Source organism: Elephantulus edwardii, unplaced genomic scaffold, assembly GCF_000299155.1.
Source record: "Elephantulus edwardii isolate Elephantulus edwardi_28Jun2011 unplaced genomic scaffold, EleEdw1.0 scaffold00117, whole genome shotgun sequence".
Lineage (NCBI taxonomy): Eukaryota > Metazoa > Chordata > Mammalia > Macroscelidea > Macroscelididae > Elephantulus > Elephantulus edwardii.
The window spans coordinates 42764-63736 of NW_006399867.1; the positions used below are offsets into that span (position 1 = coordinate 42764).

General features: G+C 39.7%; 2 protein-coding genes and 1 pseudogene across 2 annotated transcripts in view; 1 reads left to right on the forward strand and 2 right to left on the reverse strand.

Annotated features, from left to right (window-relative positions):
* Positions 1-20463, reverse strand: part of LOC102846141 (aspartate--tRNA ligase, mitochondrial-like) — a 54423-nt gene extending 33960 nt beyond the window's left edge. The window contains exons 1-9 of the mRNA XM_006892681.1: positions 20337-20463; positions 19353-19452; positions 18324-18390; positions 11074-11175; positions 10184-10279; positions 8776-8899; positions 7253-7299; positions 2424-2530; positions 434-545 (exon numbers count right to left, since the gene is read on the reverse strand). Of these exons, the coding sequence (XP_006892743.1) occupies positions 434-545; positions 2424-2530; positions 7253-7299; positions 8776-8899; positions 10184-10279; positions 11074-11175; positions 18324-18390; positions 19353-19452; positions 20337-20463 (882 nt within the window). The remainder of the gene's footprint in view (positions 1-433; positions 546-2423; positions 2531-7252; positions 7300-8775; positions 8900-10183; positions 10280-11073; positions 11176-18323; positions 18391-19352; positions 19453-20336) is intronic.
* LOC102850335 lies at positions 759-1546 on the forward strand (annotated as a pseudogene).
* Positions 16403-18144, reverse strand: LOC102875144 (SET domain-containing protein 9-like). Its single transcript, XM_006892677.1, has 2 exons — positions 18138-18144; positions 16403-16848 (listed from the first exon to the last, which is right to left on the reverse strand). The coding sequence occupies exons 1-2, from the start codon at positions 18142-18144 to the stop codon at positions 16403-16405; spliced, it is 453 nt and encodes a 150-aa protein (XP_006892739.1).
* Positions 20464-20973: the final 510 nt, after the last annotated feature.

Sequence of the window (20973 nt, forward strand, 5' to 3'; positions counted from 1 at the left end):
TAATTTTGATTAATATATTAATAACTTATTAGCAATATAAAGAATTATCAGGTGTAACACACAAGAGCTTTGCTTTAAGGATTTTAATACATTATGAATATTGAAATACTGTAGGAATCTGTCACAGTACTCAGTTGATGACCCAGGAATCAACCCTTCAATATCCTTATGATGTCACCCACAACTCATAGCAACCCTATGTACAATAGCTCTGAACCTGCCCTATCCTGAGCCAGTCTCTCTCACTCTGCCATACCTAATCTCCATGCCCCAGTTACTTGTCAATACTCCTTAAAAAAGCTAGTAAAATGATAAAAAAAAATAAATAATTAGTGCCTCAACTGCAAGTAACTCTGATTAAATATTGATGAATAAAATGTAATGAAAGACAAAGAATGTATAACTTCTCTTGTCTGAAAAATACTTGGCTTACCAAATCCAAATCAATAACAGACAAATTAATATAACGTAGTACCTGAGTAAACTCAGGCTGTCTGTCTGGTCTTGAACCTTCATCTCGGTAACATCGGGCAACCTGAAAATATCTACAATTGAAAAATACCATTCATTAGTCATGATTCTAGGGAGACACATACTTCTTTCCAAAAGTTTATTGCAATGTAAATTATGCAAGTGATAAAATAATGACACCTACTGGACAAATCAGATACACAACCGACCTATTAGAAGTTAATTGTTGCATATATGTTTTAAAAATATACATAGGCATATTGCCTTTTCGTTCCTTTGGCACCACCATGACGGTCGGCAAGAACAAGTGCCTTACAAAAGGTGGTAAAAAAGGAGCTAAGAAGAAAGTGGTTGATCCATTTTCTAAGAAAGATTGGTATGATGTAAAGGTGCCAGCAATATTCAATATAAGAAATATTGGGAAGACATTAGTCAGAAGGACTCAAGGAACCAAAATTGCATCTGATGGACTCAAGGGTTGTGTTTTTGAAGTGAGCCTTGCTGATTTGCAAAATGACAAAGCTGCATGTAGAAAATTCAAGCTGATTACTGAGGATATTCAAGGCAAAAACTGCCTCACCAACTTCCATGGCATGGATCTTACCTGGGACAAAATGTGCTCCATGGTCAAAAAATGGCAGACCATGATTGAAGCACATGTTGATGTCAAAACCACTGATGGTTATTTACTTCGTCTATTTTATGTGGGTTTTACAAAAAAACGCAACAATCAGATTCGGAAGACATCTCATGCTCAGCACCAACAGGTCCGCCAAATCCGGAAGAAAATGATGGAAATCATGACCTGAGAGGTGCAAATGACTTGAAAGAGGTGGTCAATAAATTGATTCCAGACAGCATTCGGAAAGACATAGAAAAGGCTTGCCAGTCTATTTATCCTCTCCATGATGTATTTGTTAGGAAAGTAAAAATGCTCAAGCCCAAGTTTGAATTGGGCAAACTCATGGAGCTTCATGGTGAAGGTGGTAGCTCTGGAAAAGCTACTGGAGATGAGACAGGTGCTAAAGTTGAATGAACTGATGGCTATGAGCCACGAGTTCAAGAATCTGTTTAAAATTCAGCCTTTTAATAATTACAAATAAAAATTATTATTTCTGAAAAAAACATATACATAGGCATCTTTAGATATTCATGTCTTAGAGTAGAATGTAATTGAGTATATTCTTTTGCTTTGGCCAAACCAAATCATTGCTACTCCATGTATTCTGAATATATAGCTTTTCTGTGCTATTCTCTCCCAACTTCCATTTTCACCTACTGAAATACAGCTCTGTCCAAGAAGGTCCCATTTCAGAAACTTGCCTCTAATATTTCTTCAAACAACATAATTCTAAATTTCTTAGTACCTGACTTAGAACTCTTAATACACTTATATTCTGCTTAAACTGTTTTGCTTTTTATTCTATTCTGCTTTACTAGACTTACTGACTCACTCCTGGAGAGTAAGAACCATCACTATACATTTTTTAATCTCCTCATGTATCTACTAATAGAAAGTTCTGCACATAGTGCAACTCAAAAATATTTACTAAAGAATGACTTCAAATTTTCAGGGTCTTTTATAGCTTTTCTGAACTTTCTCAATTCGCAAATGGTAAGTCAATTCTGAGTTTCCTTTTTTTTCTGTTTTTTTCTCCCCTTTCCCTTTCTTTCTTCCCCCCCCCCCTTCCCTTTCTAAGGAGTCTTGGTGGCACAGTATGTAGTACACTGTGGGCTGCTAATCAGAAAGTTGGTAGTTCAAAAATTCAATAGTTGTTCCTCTGAAGAAAGAGGGGCACTCTCTCCTTATAAAGATTTACAGCCTAAAAAAAAGATTTACAGCCTCAGTAACCTTATGGACAATTGCTGTGAGGCTGAATCAACTCAACAGCAAAGAGTTTGGATTGGTTTGGTTTATGTTTCTAAGAACCACTAGAATGCAGAAAGCTCACCTGTCTAAACCACCAACCATCAGAAGCTGCTTAAACTGTTGGGGACTCTGTGGAAGAGAATAAAATTTTCCAGGTTCCCTTGAAGGCACCACAAATTCTTTTGCACCCTTTGAATGAGAGGGAGAAAGAGACGTTGTTAAAAACAAACACAAGTATAATTAACTGTAGAAGTTGATACTTTTGCCCATTTCTGAAATTAACTGAAGTACAAACTTGTTCCTACAATGACAGAAATAATTTCTTATTCATCTTTGATTCACTGAAAGTATTTTAAATACTGACTTGAGAAATGAGAATTACAGGGGAGAGGTGAGCTGTGGGCAGTGGTATTGTGAATATTGAAATTAATGTCATAAAAGAAAACATGTAGGAATGTTGTTATTTTTAGGTGCTGTTGATTATGACCCATGTTATTGTTGTTATGTTCCATCAAGTCGCTTGTGACTCATAGCAACCCTATGTAGGAGAGCCCTAAACCCTGCCCTATCCTGTGCCAACCTGTCTCCGACACACCTACTCCCATTACCCCAATCACTGAATTGATTCATCTCTTCGCAGGTCTTCCTTTTTTGTGCTGTACCTCCATCCTCCCAAACATGATATCCCTCTCCAAGGACCAGTCCCTCCTTGCAACATGCCGAAAGTATGTCAGACAAAGCTTCAGAATCCTTGCCTCCAAGGAGCAGCCTGGTTTCACCCTCTACAGGATGAACCTGTTTGTTCTCCTAGCAGTCCGTGGTATATTCACACTCTTCTCCAGTACCACAGCTCAGAGGCATCAATTCTCTATCATACTTAGTCATTGTCCAGCTCTCAGACACATAGCACACAATTGCGAAGACTATGGTCTAGATCAGGTGCACCTTAGTCTCCAGACTGACATCGTTGCTCCTCAGTATTCTGGAGAGGTCCTTGACAGCTGACTTTCCTGATGTAATTTGTCTCCTGATTTCCTGGCTGCTGGTACCAAGAGTGTTGATTGTGGAGCCAAGTAAACTAAACTGTTAACTATCTCAATCTCTTCACCATCCATACTGATGCTGCCTAGTGGTGAGAATCTTTGTTTTCTTGATGTTGAGCTTCAATCCATATTGAAGTCTGTAGTCCTTGACATTCTGCAGCAAGCTCTTCAGGTCCTCCTCCGTTTCAGCAAGCAGTGTTGTGTCATCTGTGTAACAAAGATTACTGATGAATCTTCCTCCAATCTTAACGCCACATTCCTCTTCGTACAGCTCAGCGTCCTGGATGATCTGTTCTGCATACAGATTGAAAAGGTATGGAGACAGAATACATCCCTGGCAGACCCCTTTCCCAATTTTGAACCATGCAGTGTCTCCTTGCTCTGTTCTGATGACTGCCTCTTGCACAAGCATAAGCACAATCAAATGTTCTGGGATTCCCATTCTTCTCAGAATCAATCACAGTTTGTTGTGATCTACATAGTCAAAAAAGCCCTCGGATCGTCAACGAAACACAGACAGTCCTCTGTTACTCTCTGTATTCTGCCAAGATCCATCTAACATTAGCTGTATCCCTAGTGTCATGGGCTCTTCTAAACCCAGCCTGCACATTTGGCAGTTCTCTGTTGACGTGTTGCTCCAGTCATTTTTTGGAAAATTTTCAGCAGAATCTCATTTGCATGTGATATTATTTGATAATTTCTTCACTCTGTTGGGCCACTCTTCTTTCGAATGGGAACAAGTATCAATCTCTTCCAGTCAGTTGGATAGCTGGCTGTCCTCCAGATTTCTTGGCACAACTTTGTGAGCAAATCCAGGGCAGCATCTGTTGAAATATGTCTACTGGTATGCCATGCTGTCAACTCCTGGAGCCCCCCTTTATTTTTTACCAATTCTTTCAGAGCAGCTTGAACTTTCTTCTTCATCATCACACGCTCTTGCTCATACGTTGTTTCCTGAAATTCCTCTGTGTCAGCCAATTCCTTCTGGTAGAACGATCCTGTATACTCCTATCATCTTTTTTTTTAATGCTTCTTGGGTACTTTAACATTCTGCCCAAAGCATCCTTAAGTATTGGCACTAGTGGCTTGAATTAGTTTTTCAATTCCTTCAGCTTAAGAAATGCTAAGCGAGTTTGACCCTTTTGCTTTTCTGACTTCAGCTGTTTGCACATTTAATTTTTTTTTTTATTATTTTGTGTGCATGTACCGTCAAATCGGATCTGACTGGTACAGGAGGATATTGCGCCTCCTTCTCCGGCAGAGCATCTGGTGGATTCGAGCCGTGTTCCTCTGGCATTGCAGTGCAGTTTCTTGCCACTAGGCCACCAGAGCTCCCTGCACATTTAATTTTAATACCTTGCTTTGTCATCCTGAGCTGCCCTTTGCAATTTTCCATTCAGCTCTTTAATTTCTTGATTTCTTCCTTAGCTTTGGCTTCTCAGCGCTCTAGTACAATAATCAGAGTCTCATCTGACATCCATCTTGGTCTTTCACAGCTGATGTTGAGCTTCTCCAGAGATTCTTTCCCCAGATGTAATGACACATAGTGACTATAAACAACGTATCTGAAAACTGTCCTATTCTGTATCATCCTCACCCTTCCTCAACCACTAGAGCCCAATGCAGCAGTCATTGTGTCAATCTACCTACTTGAGGTTTTTCCTTTCTTTCACTGACACTTCACCTTTCTGAGCATCATGTCCCTCTCCAAGGAATAGCCCCTCTTAGCAACATGCCCAAAATATGTGAGATGAAGCTTCAACACCTTTGCCTCCAAGGAGCACTCTGGCTGCACTTTCTCTAAGACATATCTGTTTGTTCTTTTAACAGTCCATGAGATAGTCAGTACTCTTCTCCATTGCAACAGCTCAAAGGCATCAGTTCTTCTTCTGTCATCCTTATTCATTGTCGAGCTTTCAGATGCATAGCAAGTGATTGGAAAGACCATGGCCTGAATCAGACTCACCTTAGTCCTCAAACTGACATCATAGCTCCTCAATAATTTGGAAAAGTCCCTGAATGCAGACCTTCTTAGTGCAATATGTCTCCTGATTTCCTGACTGCTGGCACTAAGGGTGTTGACTGTGGATCCAAACAAGATGAAATTGAATGGAAACACATTTGATTTGCAAACTTTCACTCAAATCACAATTTAAAATATTATGGCCAGCATATATTGTTGTGTACCATTGAGTTGGAACCAACCCAAAGCTGACCCTCCATCAGATTTTCAGAGGCAGTTAATCACATGGGAGGAGACTGCCCATCTTTCTCCAATGGAGCAACTGGTAGATTCAAACTGTGTGCCTTTGGGACTGCAGTGCAGCTTCTTACCACTAGACCACCAGAGCTCCCTATAGATAACATATGTTGTTGTTAGGTGTCATTGAGTCGAGTACAAGCAATTCTATGAACAAAAGATCTGAACCCTGTTCTATCCTGTGCCATCCTCATACTCCCTGACACATAGGAGCCCATTATAGCAGTCACCGTGTCAATCCAACTGGTTGAGGGTCTTTCTCTCCTTCGCCAACCCCCCACCCTTCCTAGTATCATGTTGCTCTCCAGGGAATAGCACCTCCTAGCAACATGCCCAAAGTATGTGAGGTGAAGTCTCATCATTCCTCCCTCCAAAAAGCACTTGGCTGTACTCTCTTTAAGACATATCTGTTTGTTCTCTTGGCATTCCATAGAATGTTCAGCACCTCCTAGCAACATGCCCGAAGTATGTGAGGTGAAGTCTCATCATTCCTCCCTCCAAAAAGCACTCTGGCTGTACTCTCTTTAAGACATATCTGTTTGTTCTCTTGGCCTTCCATAGAATGTTCAGTGTTCTTCTCCAACACCACAGCTGAAAGGCATCAGGTAGCAATCGGAAAGAGACTGACTATGGCCCGAATCAGATGCACTTTAGTCCTCAAACTGACATCACTACTCTTCAATAATTTGGAAAGGTCCCTAACAGCAGATTTTCCTAGTGCAATTAATCTTCTTATTTCCTGATTGCTAGTTCCAAGTGTGGACCCAAACAGGATGAAACTGTTGACAGTTTCAATCTCCTCTCCATCCATCATGATATTGCCTATTGATCCAGTGGTAAGAATCTTTGTTTTCTTGACATTGAGATGCAATCCATACCAAAGGCTGCATTCCTAGATCTCCTGCAACATGTGCTTCAAGTTCTCTTCACTTTTAGCAAGCAACGTTGTGCTACCTGCATAACACAGGTTATGGATGAGTTTTCCTCCAATCCTGATGCCACACTCCTTTTCATAGAGTCCAGCTTCTTGGATAATTTGCTCAGCATATAGATTGAATAGATATGGAGAGGGAATACAACCCTGTCACACTCCCTTCTCAACTATTAATCATGAAGTGTTTCCCGCTCTGTTCGCACAACAGGCTCGTGGTACAGGTATAAGTTCTTCATGAGCACCATTAAGTGCTCTGGAACTCCCATTCTTTTCAATGTCAGCCACATTTATTATGATACATACAGACCTTTGCAATGACTTTCAATTTTGTTACTAGATAAAAGAATTTCGTGTATTATTTCTTGCTGAAAGAACTGTTTTCTAAGTTTAGCTATAATTTTATAAATAGAATTAACAAATAGATTACATAGTAATGTTTAAAACTTCTAGTTCTTAATTTTAAGGAACTGATTCATTAATATTTGCATCTCTAAACCTCCCAAGAAGATTTATGCATGATAAAATAATAATGAGTCAATACATTAATCGGCATAATTTTCTCAACTCTTAATAAATAATTTAAAGCTAAAATAAAAGTGGGTCAAAATGCAAAACAACCCAGTTTCATAACTAATAATGCATAATTAACAGACTAATTTAAGGAATATACATACCCCTGGAGTCTTCTTAAACAGTGTTGGTGTTTCTATATCCACAAACCCTAAAAAGAAACACCAGAATGTAGCAGATAAGAATTTGGAATCTCTCACAATTGGTGTCCAATAAATATGAGGCTTTACTTTAATTAGGAATTTTGAAATAAGTCACCAAGCCTATTGGTGCTGATTTCCAAATACCCAAGCAAGTTGAAGACTTTCAGAAAAATAGTGTCCATGAAAATCATTCATGAAATATTGTTCATGCAAATATTCACGAGGTTTATGACTATGGAAATTTATGACAAAAGAATCTGTAATACTTATGAAGTTTTATCTGCTGCACAGTTCCAGCATTCTAAATGTTCTGCTAGTACAGGCAAAGTGCATATATTTTGAAAAAATAGGGCTTATCCATTGAGCTGACAGCAAATGATGTATAGATATGATAAAGGATTAAGAAAAGTTAGGGAAAATAGCAAGCAACAAATGCTGGCGAGGTTGTGGAGAAACTGGAACCCTTATTCACTGTTGGTGGCAGTGTAAAATGGTGCAGCCACTGTGGAAGGCAGTATGGCGCTTTCTCAAAAAGTTGCAAATAGAGATACCATTTGACCCAGCAATTCCACTACTAGGAATATACCCCAAAGAGACCATAACTGACATCCAAGCAGATATATGCACACCCATGTTTACTGCAGCTTTGTTCACAATAGCAAGGAGTTGGAAACAAAGTAAGTGGCCATCAACAAATGAATGGATAGAGAAGCTGTGGTATATTCACACAATGGAATACTATGCTGCATTGAAAAAAAAGGAACTCATGCAATATTATTCAAAATGGGTGACTCTGGAGGGCATTATGCTGAGTGAAGCATCTCAGTCACAAAAGACAAATACTGCATGGTGCCACTGTTGTAAAACAGGACTGACCTTGGGGTTGGGGGGAGACTGAGAAAGATGGGTTCAACAATGTATACTGCATTGAAACAGATGAGGGAGAAAACTATTTAAAAGGGATATGTGATTAGGTATTTTTGTTATGACAGGAGTCCAGAGCGAAGGCTACATGGTGGAGTGGAACTGGGGGAGGGTTTGTAAAACAATGAAAGAATTTGTCTTTTACTTTTCCAAGAGGGTAGTCTACTAGAGGGAAAGATTGGGAGGGGAAAAAAGTGCAACAATGAATGAATGGAAATCCAAAGTCTCTCTAAATTTTTATTGAAATTAATAATAAATTTAAATTAAAAAAAAGAAAAGTTAGGGAAAATAAAGACTGTTCTACCTACAACACTAATAGGAAACAGCTACATAGCATAATGTAGTAAGTACTATCACCTTTAAAAGAATGTATTCATAACCTGAGTACTAGTTACTATATCATGTTCTAAGACAAAACACTCTGAAAGTGAACCATTCTTTATAAAGTACCTTGTACATTGAGTGACTTCTAGGCCTCTGGCAACATCTTACCTAAAGATGCTGCATAGAACGGAACAAATACAATGGAGAACAAAAGAACTTTCAGGTGTTATCCTTACCGTGGAGATTACAGAGGTACTCCCGCATCCTCATGACCATCTGGGACCTCAGTCTCAGGTTATACTGCATTTGGAAACTACGCAAGTCTAAGTAGCGATACTGCAAGCGAAGAGCTTCTGTTTTCTAAACAAGTTTAAAAATTTTTATGTTTAAACAAGTGCACTGAATATTTGAAACCTATCATCTTTAGGTCTAAAGACTACATTTGCAAAAACTGTAGCAAGTAACCTACCAGATTCTTGTTTCCATTTGTGTGAATCACGATGCATTATTACCTGCATGGATTAAAATGTCTTCCTTGTTGTTGTTATGTGCCATTGAATCACTTGCGACTCATAGAGACCCTATGTACAAAAGCCCTAAATGCTGTTTTATCCTGTGCCAACCTCGCCATCTCAAATACACTCATTCCCTTTAACCATTTTTTTATCCATTTAAGACTAGGTAAGTTTGATTTTTTTTCTTTTGGAGATTTCAAGTATATTTTAAAAAGATTCACCAGAACAAAATGCAGTTCGAGTCTTATCATGGCAATGGGAACGTAATTATATAAGAAATGCCAGAGGACAGTAGGTGGAACTCCTCAGCTATACTAGAAGGACCATATATAAGAAACATGACAAGAAGGTTTGCTTAGTTCAAGGCTATAAATCCTGGATCCCTTTTGATGTTGAGGACATTTTAAAGAAGTCCTTTTGTAGAATAGAATTAGTCATTTCTCTGACTAGTTCTGTACCTTCTCTTTCTGAAAGGTAATCTAAGTAAAATTGTGTATTTCTTTTTCACAAGGTCAACCTGCAATTGTATTGCTCTGATTAAAGCATTAAGTATGAGACACTTAAATGCAAGACAACTAACTATAAAAGAATGCATTTATATTCTTACGCACATTTATGAATTTATACAATTAATACAAAAATCCTCCAGGTAAGCTTACAAATTAGGCATATCAAAATTTGCAATGGTATAAAGCTGAAAATTAATGTGGGTCTACTAACTTGGTGCTATCTAGTCCCATCAACCCTATAAAATGTGGCAAAGATCATCTTAAATTACATTAGTCATGTGCACAAACTTGGAGACAAGAGTTACTCCAAGAATACATTTTGTCATTATTAGAGGTTTAAACTTACTAGGTGCAGAATCTTCTATACTATTTGACTATTTCTAAACTAGATACACAATTTTTTTTTCAAAATGTAAGGCAACAGCAGCAATTAAAAAAAAGGAACAATTTTGCACTCAAGTTACAGAAAAACATCATTAAAAAGTCTAGGAATTTAGAATATGCAACAGCTAATAAAAAACTTAGTATTGCAGATGTTAAATTTTTGTTTTAAAAAATTCTGAAAACATTTTACATAGCATCAGTGTCTCCTAAATATTTTATTAATACCAAGATGGCACCTTCACAAAGTCCTTGATTTCAAATGGGAGCTTCTTACAGGAATTCAGAAGCTTAGCAGTTTTAACTTGGATTTCAATCTTCCCTGTTGGCATTTTCTGGATGAGAGAATGAAACAAAGAAAAGGAGATACACACAGAAAAATATTTTTTAAATAAACCTCAAACCACCACTCATCAGGACATGTTCCCAGTTCAGAGCTGTAATCCCACATGCATTTGCTAAATGCCTGTCCACACTTTCATATTTTATGCACATATATGGACTATGTGCTCATCAACAAATGACTGACCATGTATCCCACGTATATTTACATAGGTGTCTGTGTTTGCAGAGAAGATTCTGAAGCCTATAGGTTTCTGTGTAGACCTCAGGGAGCTCTAGTATCTGATGTCCAATATGTGCTCAGTCTTCTCATCTGAATGTGTAACATTGTTATTGTTACATGACATCAAGTATGAATACAACTCATAGCAACTATATGAACAGCACATCTGAACCCTGTTTCAGCCTGTGCCATCCTCATCATGTCCAACATACTTGAGTCCAGTATGACTTCCAAAGAGAACAGACTTATAATACAGTCAAGTTTCTAATACAGAATTATTTTAAGTGTTTTGAACTTAATTTTTAGTCACATGTATGTGTCCCTCTGACTGTTTCAGCCATAGAAAAGAAAGTGAGATCTATATGAGTATTTCTTCTGTTGGAAGGTTATGGAAATTCTTTCTCATCAGACACAGTGTGACTGTCTGGACCCAAAGTTAGCAGCTAGTTCCTCAAAGCTGGTACAACAGCATAGTCTATAAGAAAGGTCTAGAACTTCTAACAATTATATAGACACTGCAAATGTACGTAAGTAAGGCTTAGAGACACTTTCTGTACTACTAACTGGATTCTCTTGTCCTGGAGGTCGGGAAATGACTGTTCCAGACACCTGCACCACAGATTCCACAGGAGCTTCACATAAAATCTTTTTCACAGAAGCAGCAGACTACAAAATAACAGAGGGAAATCAGTTACAAAAAACAAATTAACTTAAAGGAATTGGTAACTATAAGCTTTGGTTTAGAAAAACTTTAGTCATGGTTCAAAGTACTGCTAACCCAAAGGTGAAGGCTCTCTGGTGGTTCAAATCTAATAGTGGCTACACAGAAGAAAGATGGACAATCTCCTTCAGGCAATTTACAGCTGGGAAACCCAATGTGGGGTTGACTGTGAGTTGATTCCAGTTCAATGGGAATGAGTGGGCTACATGCAAAATGAGTGACACTGATTACATTCTTCAAGTTGTAATACCATTCTAGGTATTATTTTCCAAATATCCGACCATCATTATCTTACACTCACTGCCTTCTAAGTTTCCTGTCTAACCAATAGATTTCACCTAGATAATTTTTTTTTCTGTTATCGTTGTTGAGAATACATACACAGCAAAATTATTCAGGTTTCAACCAGTACATTTAAGTGACATGGATTACTTTCTTCAAGGTGTGCAATGATTCTAAGCCTTCTTTCCTAAGTGGTTCCTTCACCATTAAAATAAAGTCACTGACCCATCAGGTTGCTAAATATTTTTTTAGATGCTTTTGTCTATTTGATCCCATATACATAGTTCATAGATCCCATACACACAACAACAACATACATAATACTTAAAAAAGCAGATAATTCTCAAGGCAGATATTTTTTATACTTGTTAGGATAAATTAATTTGTGGTGTTTTGGTTTTGGTTTGGTGTTTGTAGTTTTTTGTTTGTTTGTTTGTTTTTTTGTTTTGAGTACAGTGTACTTTATTGATGATACATGACAAGATGGGCTTGCCAAGCCCCTCCCCTTTCTCAGGGGGATTTGATGGAAACTTGTGTCAAGGATGTGAGATTCTCAGTGTGTGGGAGGATGAAGTTGGGGCAAGGACTCCCCAGCAACTGAGGGTCTCTCTCTCTCTTCTAGTGCTATTGCTGGGGCTGGTGGTCCAAAGGGATCTTATTCTTTGGAGGCCATGTGAACCATCAGGTCGACCACCCGGTTGCTGTAGCCAAATTCATTGTCACACCAGGAAATGAGTTTGACAAAGTGGTCGTTCAGGGCAATGCCAGCCCCAGCATCGAAGGTGGAAGAGTGGGTGTCACTATTAAAGTCACAGGAGACAACCTGGTCTTCAGTGTATCCCAGAATGCCCTTGAGGGGCCCTTCTGATGCCTGCTTTACTACTTTCTTGATGTCATCATATTTGGCAGCTTTCTCCAGACGGCAGGTCAGGTCCACAACTGACACATTGGGGGTGGGGACACGGAAAGCCATGCCGGTAAGTTTCCCATTCAGTTCAGGGATGACCTTGCCCACGGCCTTGGCAGCGCCAGTAGATGCAGGGATGATGTTCTGGGCAGCTCCACGGCCATCATGCCACAGCTTTCCAGAGGGGCCATCCACAGTCTTCTGGGTGGCAGTGATGGCATGGACTGTGGTCATGAGTCCCTCTACAATGCCGAAGTTGTCATGGATGACCTTGGCCAGGGGAGCCAAGCAGTTGGTGGTGCAGGAGGCATTGCTGACAATCTTGAGAGAGTTGTCATACTTTTCATGGTTCACACCCATCACAAACATGGGGGCATCGGCAGAAGGAGCAGAGATGATTACCCGTTTGGCACCACCCTTCAAGTGAGCCCCAGCCTTCTCCAAGGTTGTGAAGACACCAGTGGACTCCACAACATACTCAGCACCAGCATCACCCCACTTGATGTTGGCAAGATCTCGCTCCTGGAAGATAGTGATGGCTTTCCCATTGATGACCAGCTTCCCATTCTCAGCCTTGACAGTGCCGTTGAACTTGCCATGGGTGGAATCATATTGGAACATATAGACCATGTAGTTGAGGTCAATGAAGGGATCATTGACGGCAACAACTTCCACTTTGCCAGAGTTAAATGCAGCCCTGGTGACCAGGCACCCAGTGCGGCCAAATCCGTTTACTCCGACCTTCACCATCGTGTCTCAGGGATGCGGCTGAGGCTGCACAAGAAGAGAGGGCAATCTGGATCGACGAGGAGCAGAAAGCCGGTGTTTGTGTTTTTTGTGAGAAAAATTTGTATTTAGAATTAGTCAGCTGGACTCAATTTAAATGATCCCAATTTTGTTGGCAACATCCAAAGCGTCATAGTCAGGAACAAGTCGAACATAGGCCTTCTTCCCTCCATCAGGCCTAATCACGGTGTTGACCTTGGCTACATCAGTGTCATAGAGCTTCTTTATAGCTTGTTTAATTTGGTGATTGTTGACCTTGACATCCACAATGAACACAAGTGTGTTGTTATCTTCTATCTTCTTCATGGCTGACTCAGTGGTCAGGGGAAACTTGATGATGGCTAGTGGTCAAGCTTTTTTCTCCTGGGGACACTCTTCCAGGAGTATTTGGGCTTACTTCGGAATCTCAGCGTCTTTGGCCGCCAGAAGGTGGGTGTCATGCGGATCTTCTTTTTTTTTTTTTTGGCTGTGGATGTCCTTCAGGAATGCCTTCTTGGCCTTTAATGTCTTTGCTTTGGCTTCAGTTTTGGGAGGGGCAGGGGTTTCCTTCTTTGCTTTTGGCACTATCTTTGTAAAAAGGTAATGTGCAGTTTTAAGTTGTTGTTGTATACTTTTGAGTCAGAACTAACCAATACCTAACTCTCCAGCAAGTTTTCAGACACAGTTTAATTACATGGCAGGAGCTTGTCCATCTTTCTCCGCGAAGCATCTGGTGGACTTGAACAGCAAGCCTTTGGGATTGCACTGCAGCTTCTTGCGACCAGGCCTTGTTGTTGTTGTTGTTATGTGCTGTCAAGTTGCTTGTGACTCATAGTGACCCTATGTACAACGGCTCTGTATCCTGCTCTATTGCGAGCCAACCTTATTGTCTCTGACATACCTACCCCCATTACCCCAGTTACGGAGTCAATCCATCTCATCCAGGTCTTCCTCTCCTGCATTACCCCTCCACCATCTCAAGCATGATGTCCTTCTCCAAGGACTGGTCCCTCCTTGCAACATGTCCAAAGTATGTCAGACGGAGCTTCAGAATCCTTGCCTCTAAGGAGCTGCCCAGGCTGCTCTAGAACAAACATATTTGTTCTCCTAGTAGTCCATGGTATATTCAATACTCTTCTCCAGCACCACAGCTCAGAGGAACCAATCCTCCTATCATGCCTAGTCATTGTCCAGCTTTCTGATGCATAGGAAGCAATTGTGAAGACTATGGCTTGGATCAGGTGCACCTTAGTCTCTAAATTTACATTGCTGCTCTTCAGTACTCAGGAGAGGTCTCTGACAGCTGACTCTCCCAATGCTATTCATCTTTTGATTTCCAGGCTGCTGGTACCAAGAGTGTTGACTGTGGAGCCAGGCAAACAGAAACTGTTAACAATCTCAATCTCTTCCCCATCTATCATGATACTGCCAATTGGCCCAGTAGTGAGACTCTAGGCCACTAGGCCTGTTGCTGTTGATTGCTGTTGAGTCGAGCATGACTCACAGTGACCCTATGAACAAAAAACCTGAAGCCTTTATGTAACTATCGTTGTTATTCCAAGTTCACAGAGCTTCTAAAGGCATGTGGTTTAGGAAGTGGATGCCAGTCCTGCTTCCAAACCTGAATCACTCTGGAAATTCCACCAAACACTGCCCCTGATGGGTACCCATTATGGTATTTGGCACACCTCTGGCACAGCTGTTCCATTATGGCATTTGAGACCCCAATAACACAAGGTTCAGTGTCCCAGCAAACCCAGATTACCTCAGCACAGCAAATTGATAAAAGTGTTGTATGATTTAGAACAATGTTCCTCAAAATATAGTAACAAGGGATTAAAATATAGTCCCTCGGGCCCAACTTTTAAATACAAGGGGCCTCCAGGAGGTCTTGCTGACACTAAACAAGAAGCTTAAATAAAAAAAAAAACCCAACACACCAAACATTCCACATGACCCTCAACCAAAATAAGAGAGACCACCTTATAGAGTCCAGCCACTTCACTTAGTCTCCCCCACTAGGCTAGCAGGTTACAATTCAGGTTGGAAGCAAGCTACAATTCTTAAGTTAGGACAGCTTTTCAAGCAAGCTTGCAGGCCCTCTAACCTTCACCCTTGCAACTTTCTATCATGATCTGAGTAAAAGTTTACAGAGCAAATTTGTGTTCTATTTAGCCATTCATACACATATGGTGTTAGGATATTAATTATAATCTCCACATTGTATCAGCCCACTTTCTGATTCTGCTCTGTGAGCCCGTTCATTCTCCCTTGCAGCCTTTCTAAGCTGTATTTCTTCTAGTCTTGTACAATTGTTCTAAGTAGGGAGCACCTCTGTGGTGTTAATAAAAGCTGAGCCTCAAGAGTCAGTTCCAGGGTAGAAGGGTGAACAAGGCCATGATTTTGGGGGGTTACATCAGTCTATACTAATTAGATGAGCAAGCTTGGTTACTTTCATCATTTTGAGTTTTACATATATTTCTCTTACTCTGCGCAAGACCCTCTACTGTGATCCTTTTTGAGTGAATCGCAGTAGAATTCATGCATCACTCAATCGTGATGGTTCATTAGTTCTCAGAGCTAATTATTTCTATCTGTCTTTTCTTTTCTTCCCTTCTCTTTGTTCTAAACAGGGAGAGAACAATAGCTATGCCTTAGAGGTCTGTTCATAAGCTCTTAAGATTATTCACAAAAGTAGGACATAGAACACTGTCTTTGTGAATCATGTTATACCACCTGACCTGAGTCAGTTATCCTCTGAGTTTATGGTCCTGAGGCCCAAGGATTAGCAACTCATTCACTCTTAGTGTTAGGTTATGATTAAGAAGTTTCACGTAACTTTGTACCCTGTACTTCTACTTAGGGGATTTTCCCCCTCCCTTTATATTTAAAGATTCAGGAAAATTATTCCTCCAATGGATGGATTCTTTTTTTTTTTAATTATTATTTTAATGTTTTAAATGTGAATGTTTTCTTTTATAAAAATATCCTGACTGTATCCCTCCAGCCCAGACTGAGTCATACTCCTGCTGTGAGCATTCTGTCAGCAGGAATCCTATTTTATTCCTATAGCACTTCATTCACTAAGTTGAGGTAACAGGATCTTCTCGATTAAGAAGACTGACATCTCTATAAGGTGAGCGAGCTTCCCAGCCGTCTTAGGATCTTGGAGACATAACTACATAGCTGAGGAAGAAAACCTAGCTTCTGACCGCCAGTTAGCTGACAATTGTGTAGTAATTTGAAAAGAGCTCTTCTCCTTGCTTTAGGTCCCTGAGAGCAACAAGAACAACACATCGAAGTAGGCTTTGTTTGTTGCAGCTATAGGCAACGTTTGGAAGATACTGCATCAGTTCCACAGGAAAAACTGCAGACACATCAAATTCCTGATAACAGACATTAGCTGCTTTGTCATTTGAACAGTTGTTAACATACTGTCCAATGGCCAGTGGATTGGACATTTCTGAAGTCAGCCATGTACTGTCACTCATTTTTAAAGGACCAAGTCGGTCCCTGCCATTGCAAGATCTGTACACTACTTTTGATATTCCTTTGTCGTTTCCATCAACGAGTACTCCATCCAGGCATCTAAAAATAGATGGATTTCCAATGGACTGGAAAAAGACTGGCTCATAGTTCTGATAAACTGTACCTGGGGTTATGGCTAAGGTTCAGGGCGATCCAGAGTATGAAGCAGTACTTCTAATGGTGCCACCCCTGCCATAGGCCCCACAGCAGGCGGGCGGGCCCAATGGATGGATTCTTAAGAAGAAAATTTCAAGTTCGAGTCTGTATTTCCTTTGTTTTGATCAGGATTCTTCTATAGAATCTTTGAATAAAATGTTCGGCAATGGAAGCGGGGCACCATGAAGTTGCGGTGTCATGGCAAAGGAAGGGGTTGTTCATGTAGGCAATGGGCACAACTCTATCCTCTCTTTGTATTCCTTCCTCTTATTCTGCATCTTTTTTTTATTTGCTCTAATTTTAATTGCTATTATTTTTTTTTAGCAAGTAATACTTTATATGGCCAAAAGTCATAAAATGCCAAAAAGTATACAGTGAAGAGTCTACCTACAGACTCTCAGTTCACTTCTTCAGAGGTCCCAATGTTACTAGATACTTACACTTCTAGGTAAATTTTACAACATATACCAACAAAAATACACAGCATATTTTTCCTTTCATTCCTCCCTATTTTATGATTGTACACCTATGTTTCTTTGTGTCTTCCTTTTATTTAAAAATATACCTTGGACTTTTTTTCCATTTTAGCACCTATGAAAAACTTCTTTATTCTTTTTCTATGGCTGAGCAGTATATCCTACTGTAAGGATCTATAGGGAACTCTGGTGGCCTGGTGGTTAAGAGGCTGCACTGAAATCCCAAAGGCACATAGTTCAAATTCACCAGCTGCTCTTTAGCAGAAGAGTGTGAAATCTCCTCTCAGGTGATTGTGATTTACTGCCTCTGAAAACCTGCTGAAGCATCTGCTATAGGTCCATTACAACCTAAAGGCAAACAATAACAACAACATTCTTTTAACCAACACAAAGATATGTGGTTCAAATCCACTAGATGTTCTGTAAAGAAAGCTGGGCAATCTCTTCTCCTTGTGAGTTACAGCCTCTGAAAACTAGATAAAGGGTTAGCTATGAGTGGGTGTCAACTCATTGCTGGAGTTTTGTGATGGGTTGGCACAGTGACTACATCCATGGGCGTACAAACAATAGAGATGATGAGGAAGATACAGGATCAGGCAACAACCCTATCGTAGTCAGGGTTGCTATCAGTAGGCATCAACATGACACCACCTTATAATAAGAATGTATGAGCATCTGCTTTCTCAAACACAGCATGCTGTCAATCCGACATTAAACATAGTAACTGAGAGTAGCTATAATTCGGACTTCTCCACTTACAGTTCGATTAGACATACTGGTGGTATACACCTACAAGTCATTTATATTTTCTGTAAAATTTATGCTTTATGCTGTGTTTTGCTAATTTTAAGTTTAGGAGCTGTAGGGTCTCCAGAGCATTACATACTTATCAAACATACTTAGCTTACACACACACACACACACACACACACACAGCATCAAACAGGTTTTCAGATTATAGTAGGAAACCTTCTATTACCTCATCCTGAGGAATGACAGCTTGAACAAGCCCCTGGAAATCTCTCAGAACCAGGAATATGTTTTGTCTGATAAAAAAAGAAAGTGAACAATTTTAGGATAAAATCTTTAAGCCCAAAGTTTAACAGGCAAAACAAGCACACCAAACCCATGCAATTTTTCATATTTGTTTTTTCATAATTATCTGCATTTATTTACTAGCTACAACTGTAACAGAAAAAAGTATAAAAAGCACCTTGACATTTTAATTTTAAGATAATAGAGTACCAAATGTATTGGTCCAATATCCTCCTTTTAGGGAAAAGTCCTTTAGGAAAGTCATATAGTCTATAGAATTAAAGAAATGAATAAATGTACTATTCAGGTACATTCTGGAACAAAGAGATGAACAAAAGAGATAAGGTCTAGAGAGGTCTGGTGCATAGTCCATAGGGTGTTGCCCTGCTACCATACAGAGGGACCTCTCTGGAGTTCTGAAGCCACCTGCTGTGCAGTGGGAGAAAGATGAGCAATCATTTTGCCTTGTGTCACTCCAAAATCCCACTAGAGGGTGAGTGATGATTCAATTCAGACTGAATGGTAGTGACTTTCTGTTGTTGGTTGGTTTGTTTTTTTAAAGGAATCACTATTATTCAAGGTTTTAGGCTCTTCTTCACTTAAAAATGAAAACAAAAGTAGCTTTTAAAAAAATACCACTGGAGATTCGCAATTTAGGAGCTACGGCACACTGGCTCATTCACAATTACTGATCCCAGGAGCTCTTCAGCTTTAGTAAACTACTTTAGTTCACTGGTTCATAAAGGGTCAATTTTTATACTTTTCAGGAAATGTTTCTGATACTTATTGAGGATGACACTATTTGTGATTTCAAACAAAGCAAAACAAAACAAAACACCAAAACAGACGATACAGTGAATTCTCAGAAGCCTGCAGGAGTTGCAAGGCTATTTATTCTTCTTGTCACTGATTTACCACTAATAAAGCTTTAAGCGAAATAATAACAATGCAATCTTAATCTGCCTCAATTTACCGTCGGTACTGAATCCATCCACACAGGGTGACTTCTTGGCCTATATGAGAAGAACACAACTCCCCACATGTGTTGGTCCGTGCAACAAAGCTATTGAATTCTTTAAAACAAAAGAAACAAAAGCTCAAATGCAAATTTCTTGAACATTCTCAAATCAAAACATATTAGGTATATTTCAGGTCAGTGGATGAAATTTATAAATCAGGATAATCATCTATTAAATTTACCTGCAAATGTGTCAGAAAAGTCAAGTGACGAATTTTCTTTAGGAACCTTTTTGCTATTAGAAAATTCACAGTTTTGGGGTCATCAGGCATTTGTAGTGACCTAAAATCCCAATTGCCCCATTCTTAATATCGTACATTTCTTCTCCAAATGAAATTACAGATTTTAGAAATTACAGAATTTTGATCGTTCAGGAAATACTTACATTAGAATCAGTTTAGTGTCTCACGTACTTTGGGCATGTTACAGGTGAGGTTAGTCCTCGGAAAAGGGCATTATAATTGGAAAAGTAGAGGTCAGTCAAAGAGAATTCTACCTTTTTCTGTAGGGTCACTTTGAGTCGTAATTGACAGAATGGCACACAACAATAACATCCAAAAGACATGGAAAGACTTGTCACAGAGGAAAATATTCAGATGACAAAACAGGCCAATGAAGAAATGCTCAAAATCACTGGCAATAAGAGGGATGCAAATCAAAACCACAGTGAAATATCATCTCACTCCAGTAGCAGTGGCAAAGTTTAACAGGTCAGCAAGTAATAAATGTTGGAGAGGATGTGTAGAGGGAGAAACATAAAAGCAGATTATCCTATCAGTGTTATTTAGCTTTTTCTGGCCTCTTAAAACTCAACTAGGAGAATTAACGATCAACGTCTAGACATGAATTTCCTCTTAAGATTGGGGAAAGGAATAGAACAAGAGCACTCTTGGCTGCGGAGAAAAGGTACAAGAGGACAGAGCTCTCCATCGTTTTCACCTGGAATTCTCCTCTGCTGACTCAGCACCATACTTCGGGAAAGCGAACCCCAGACGGGATTGGTGGTCTTTCTGATGGGACTACATAAATTCTTATATAGCAGAATTAGCCCACAGCGGAAGTACATGTTGGAGAGAGATGCTCACGAATCCTATGCTGCGGATATTGGAAAGTGAACAACTCTGTTTTGGAAAGACACAAATCCTTTAAAATTCTAGGATCCACCACTCAGTATTTCAGCCTTCTCCGCTGAACATTTAAGAACAAATGTCTAGAAACTAGAAAATAAATTTTCAGTCTCTGGGGCCTTTGATAGAAGGAAGACCTCTTTTCCCCTCTCCTTCTTATTGTATCATCTTCCACCTTCTGTAACAAACCAGACTAAGGCCAGAAGTGACGAGAGAAGGATTCCACACTGCAATGCGAGGCGAAAACAGAGGACAATCCAGAGGCGGAGCGGGACCGGCCACTAGCTGTATGCCCTTCACTTCCTTTTTCGCTTTCCTTGAAGCTCCCGAGAAGAAAAATTGAAAAAAAAAAATCTGCTTAGAGTTTCACATCTCCTATACTTGGCAGCAGACCTCGAGTGTTCTGCAAGAAGAAAGTGATCGAATCCAAAATGCAGTCAGATCATAAA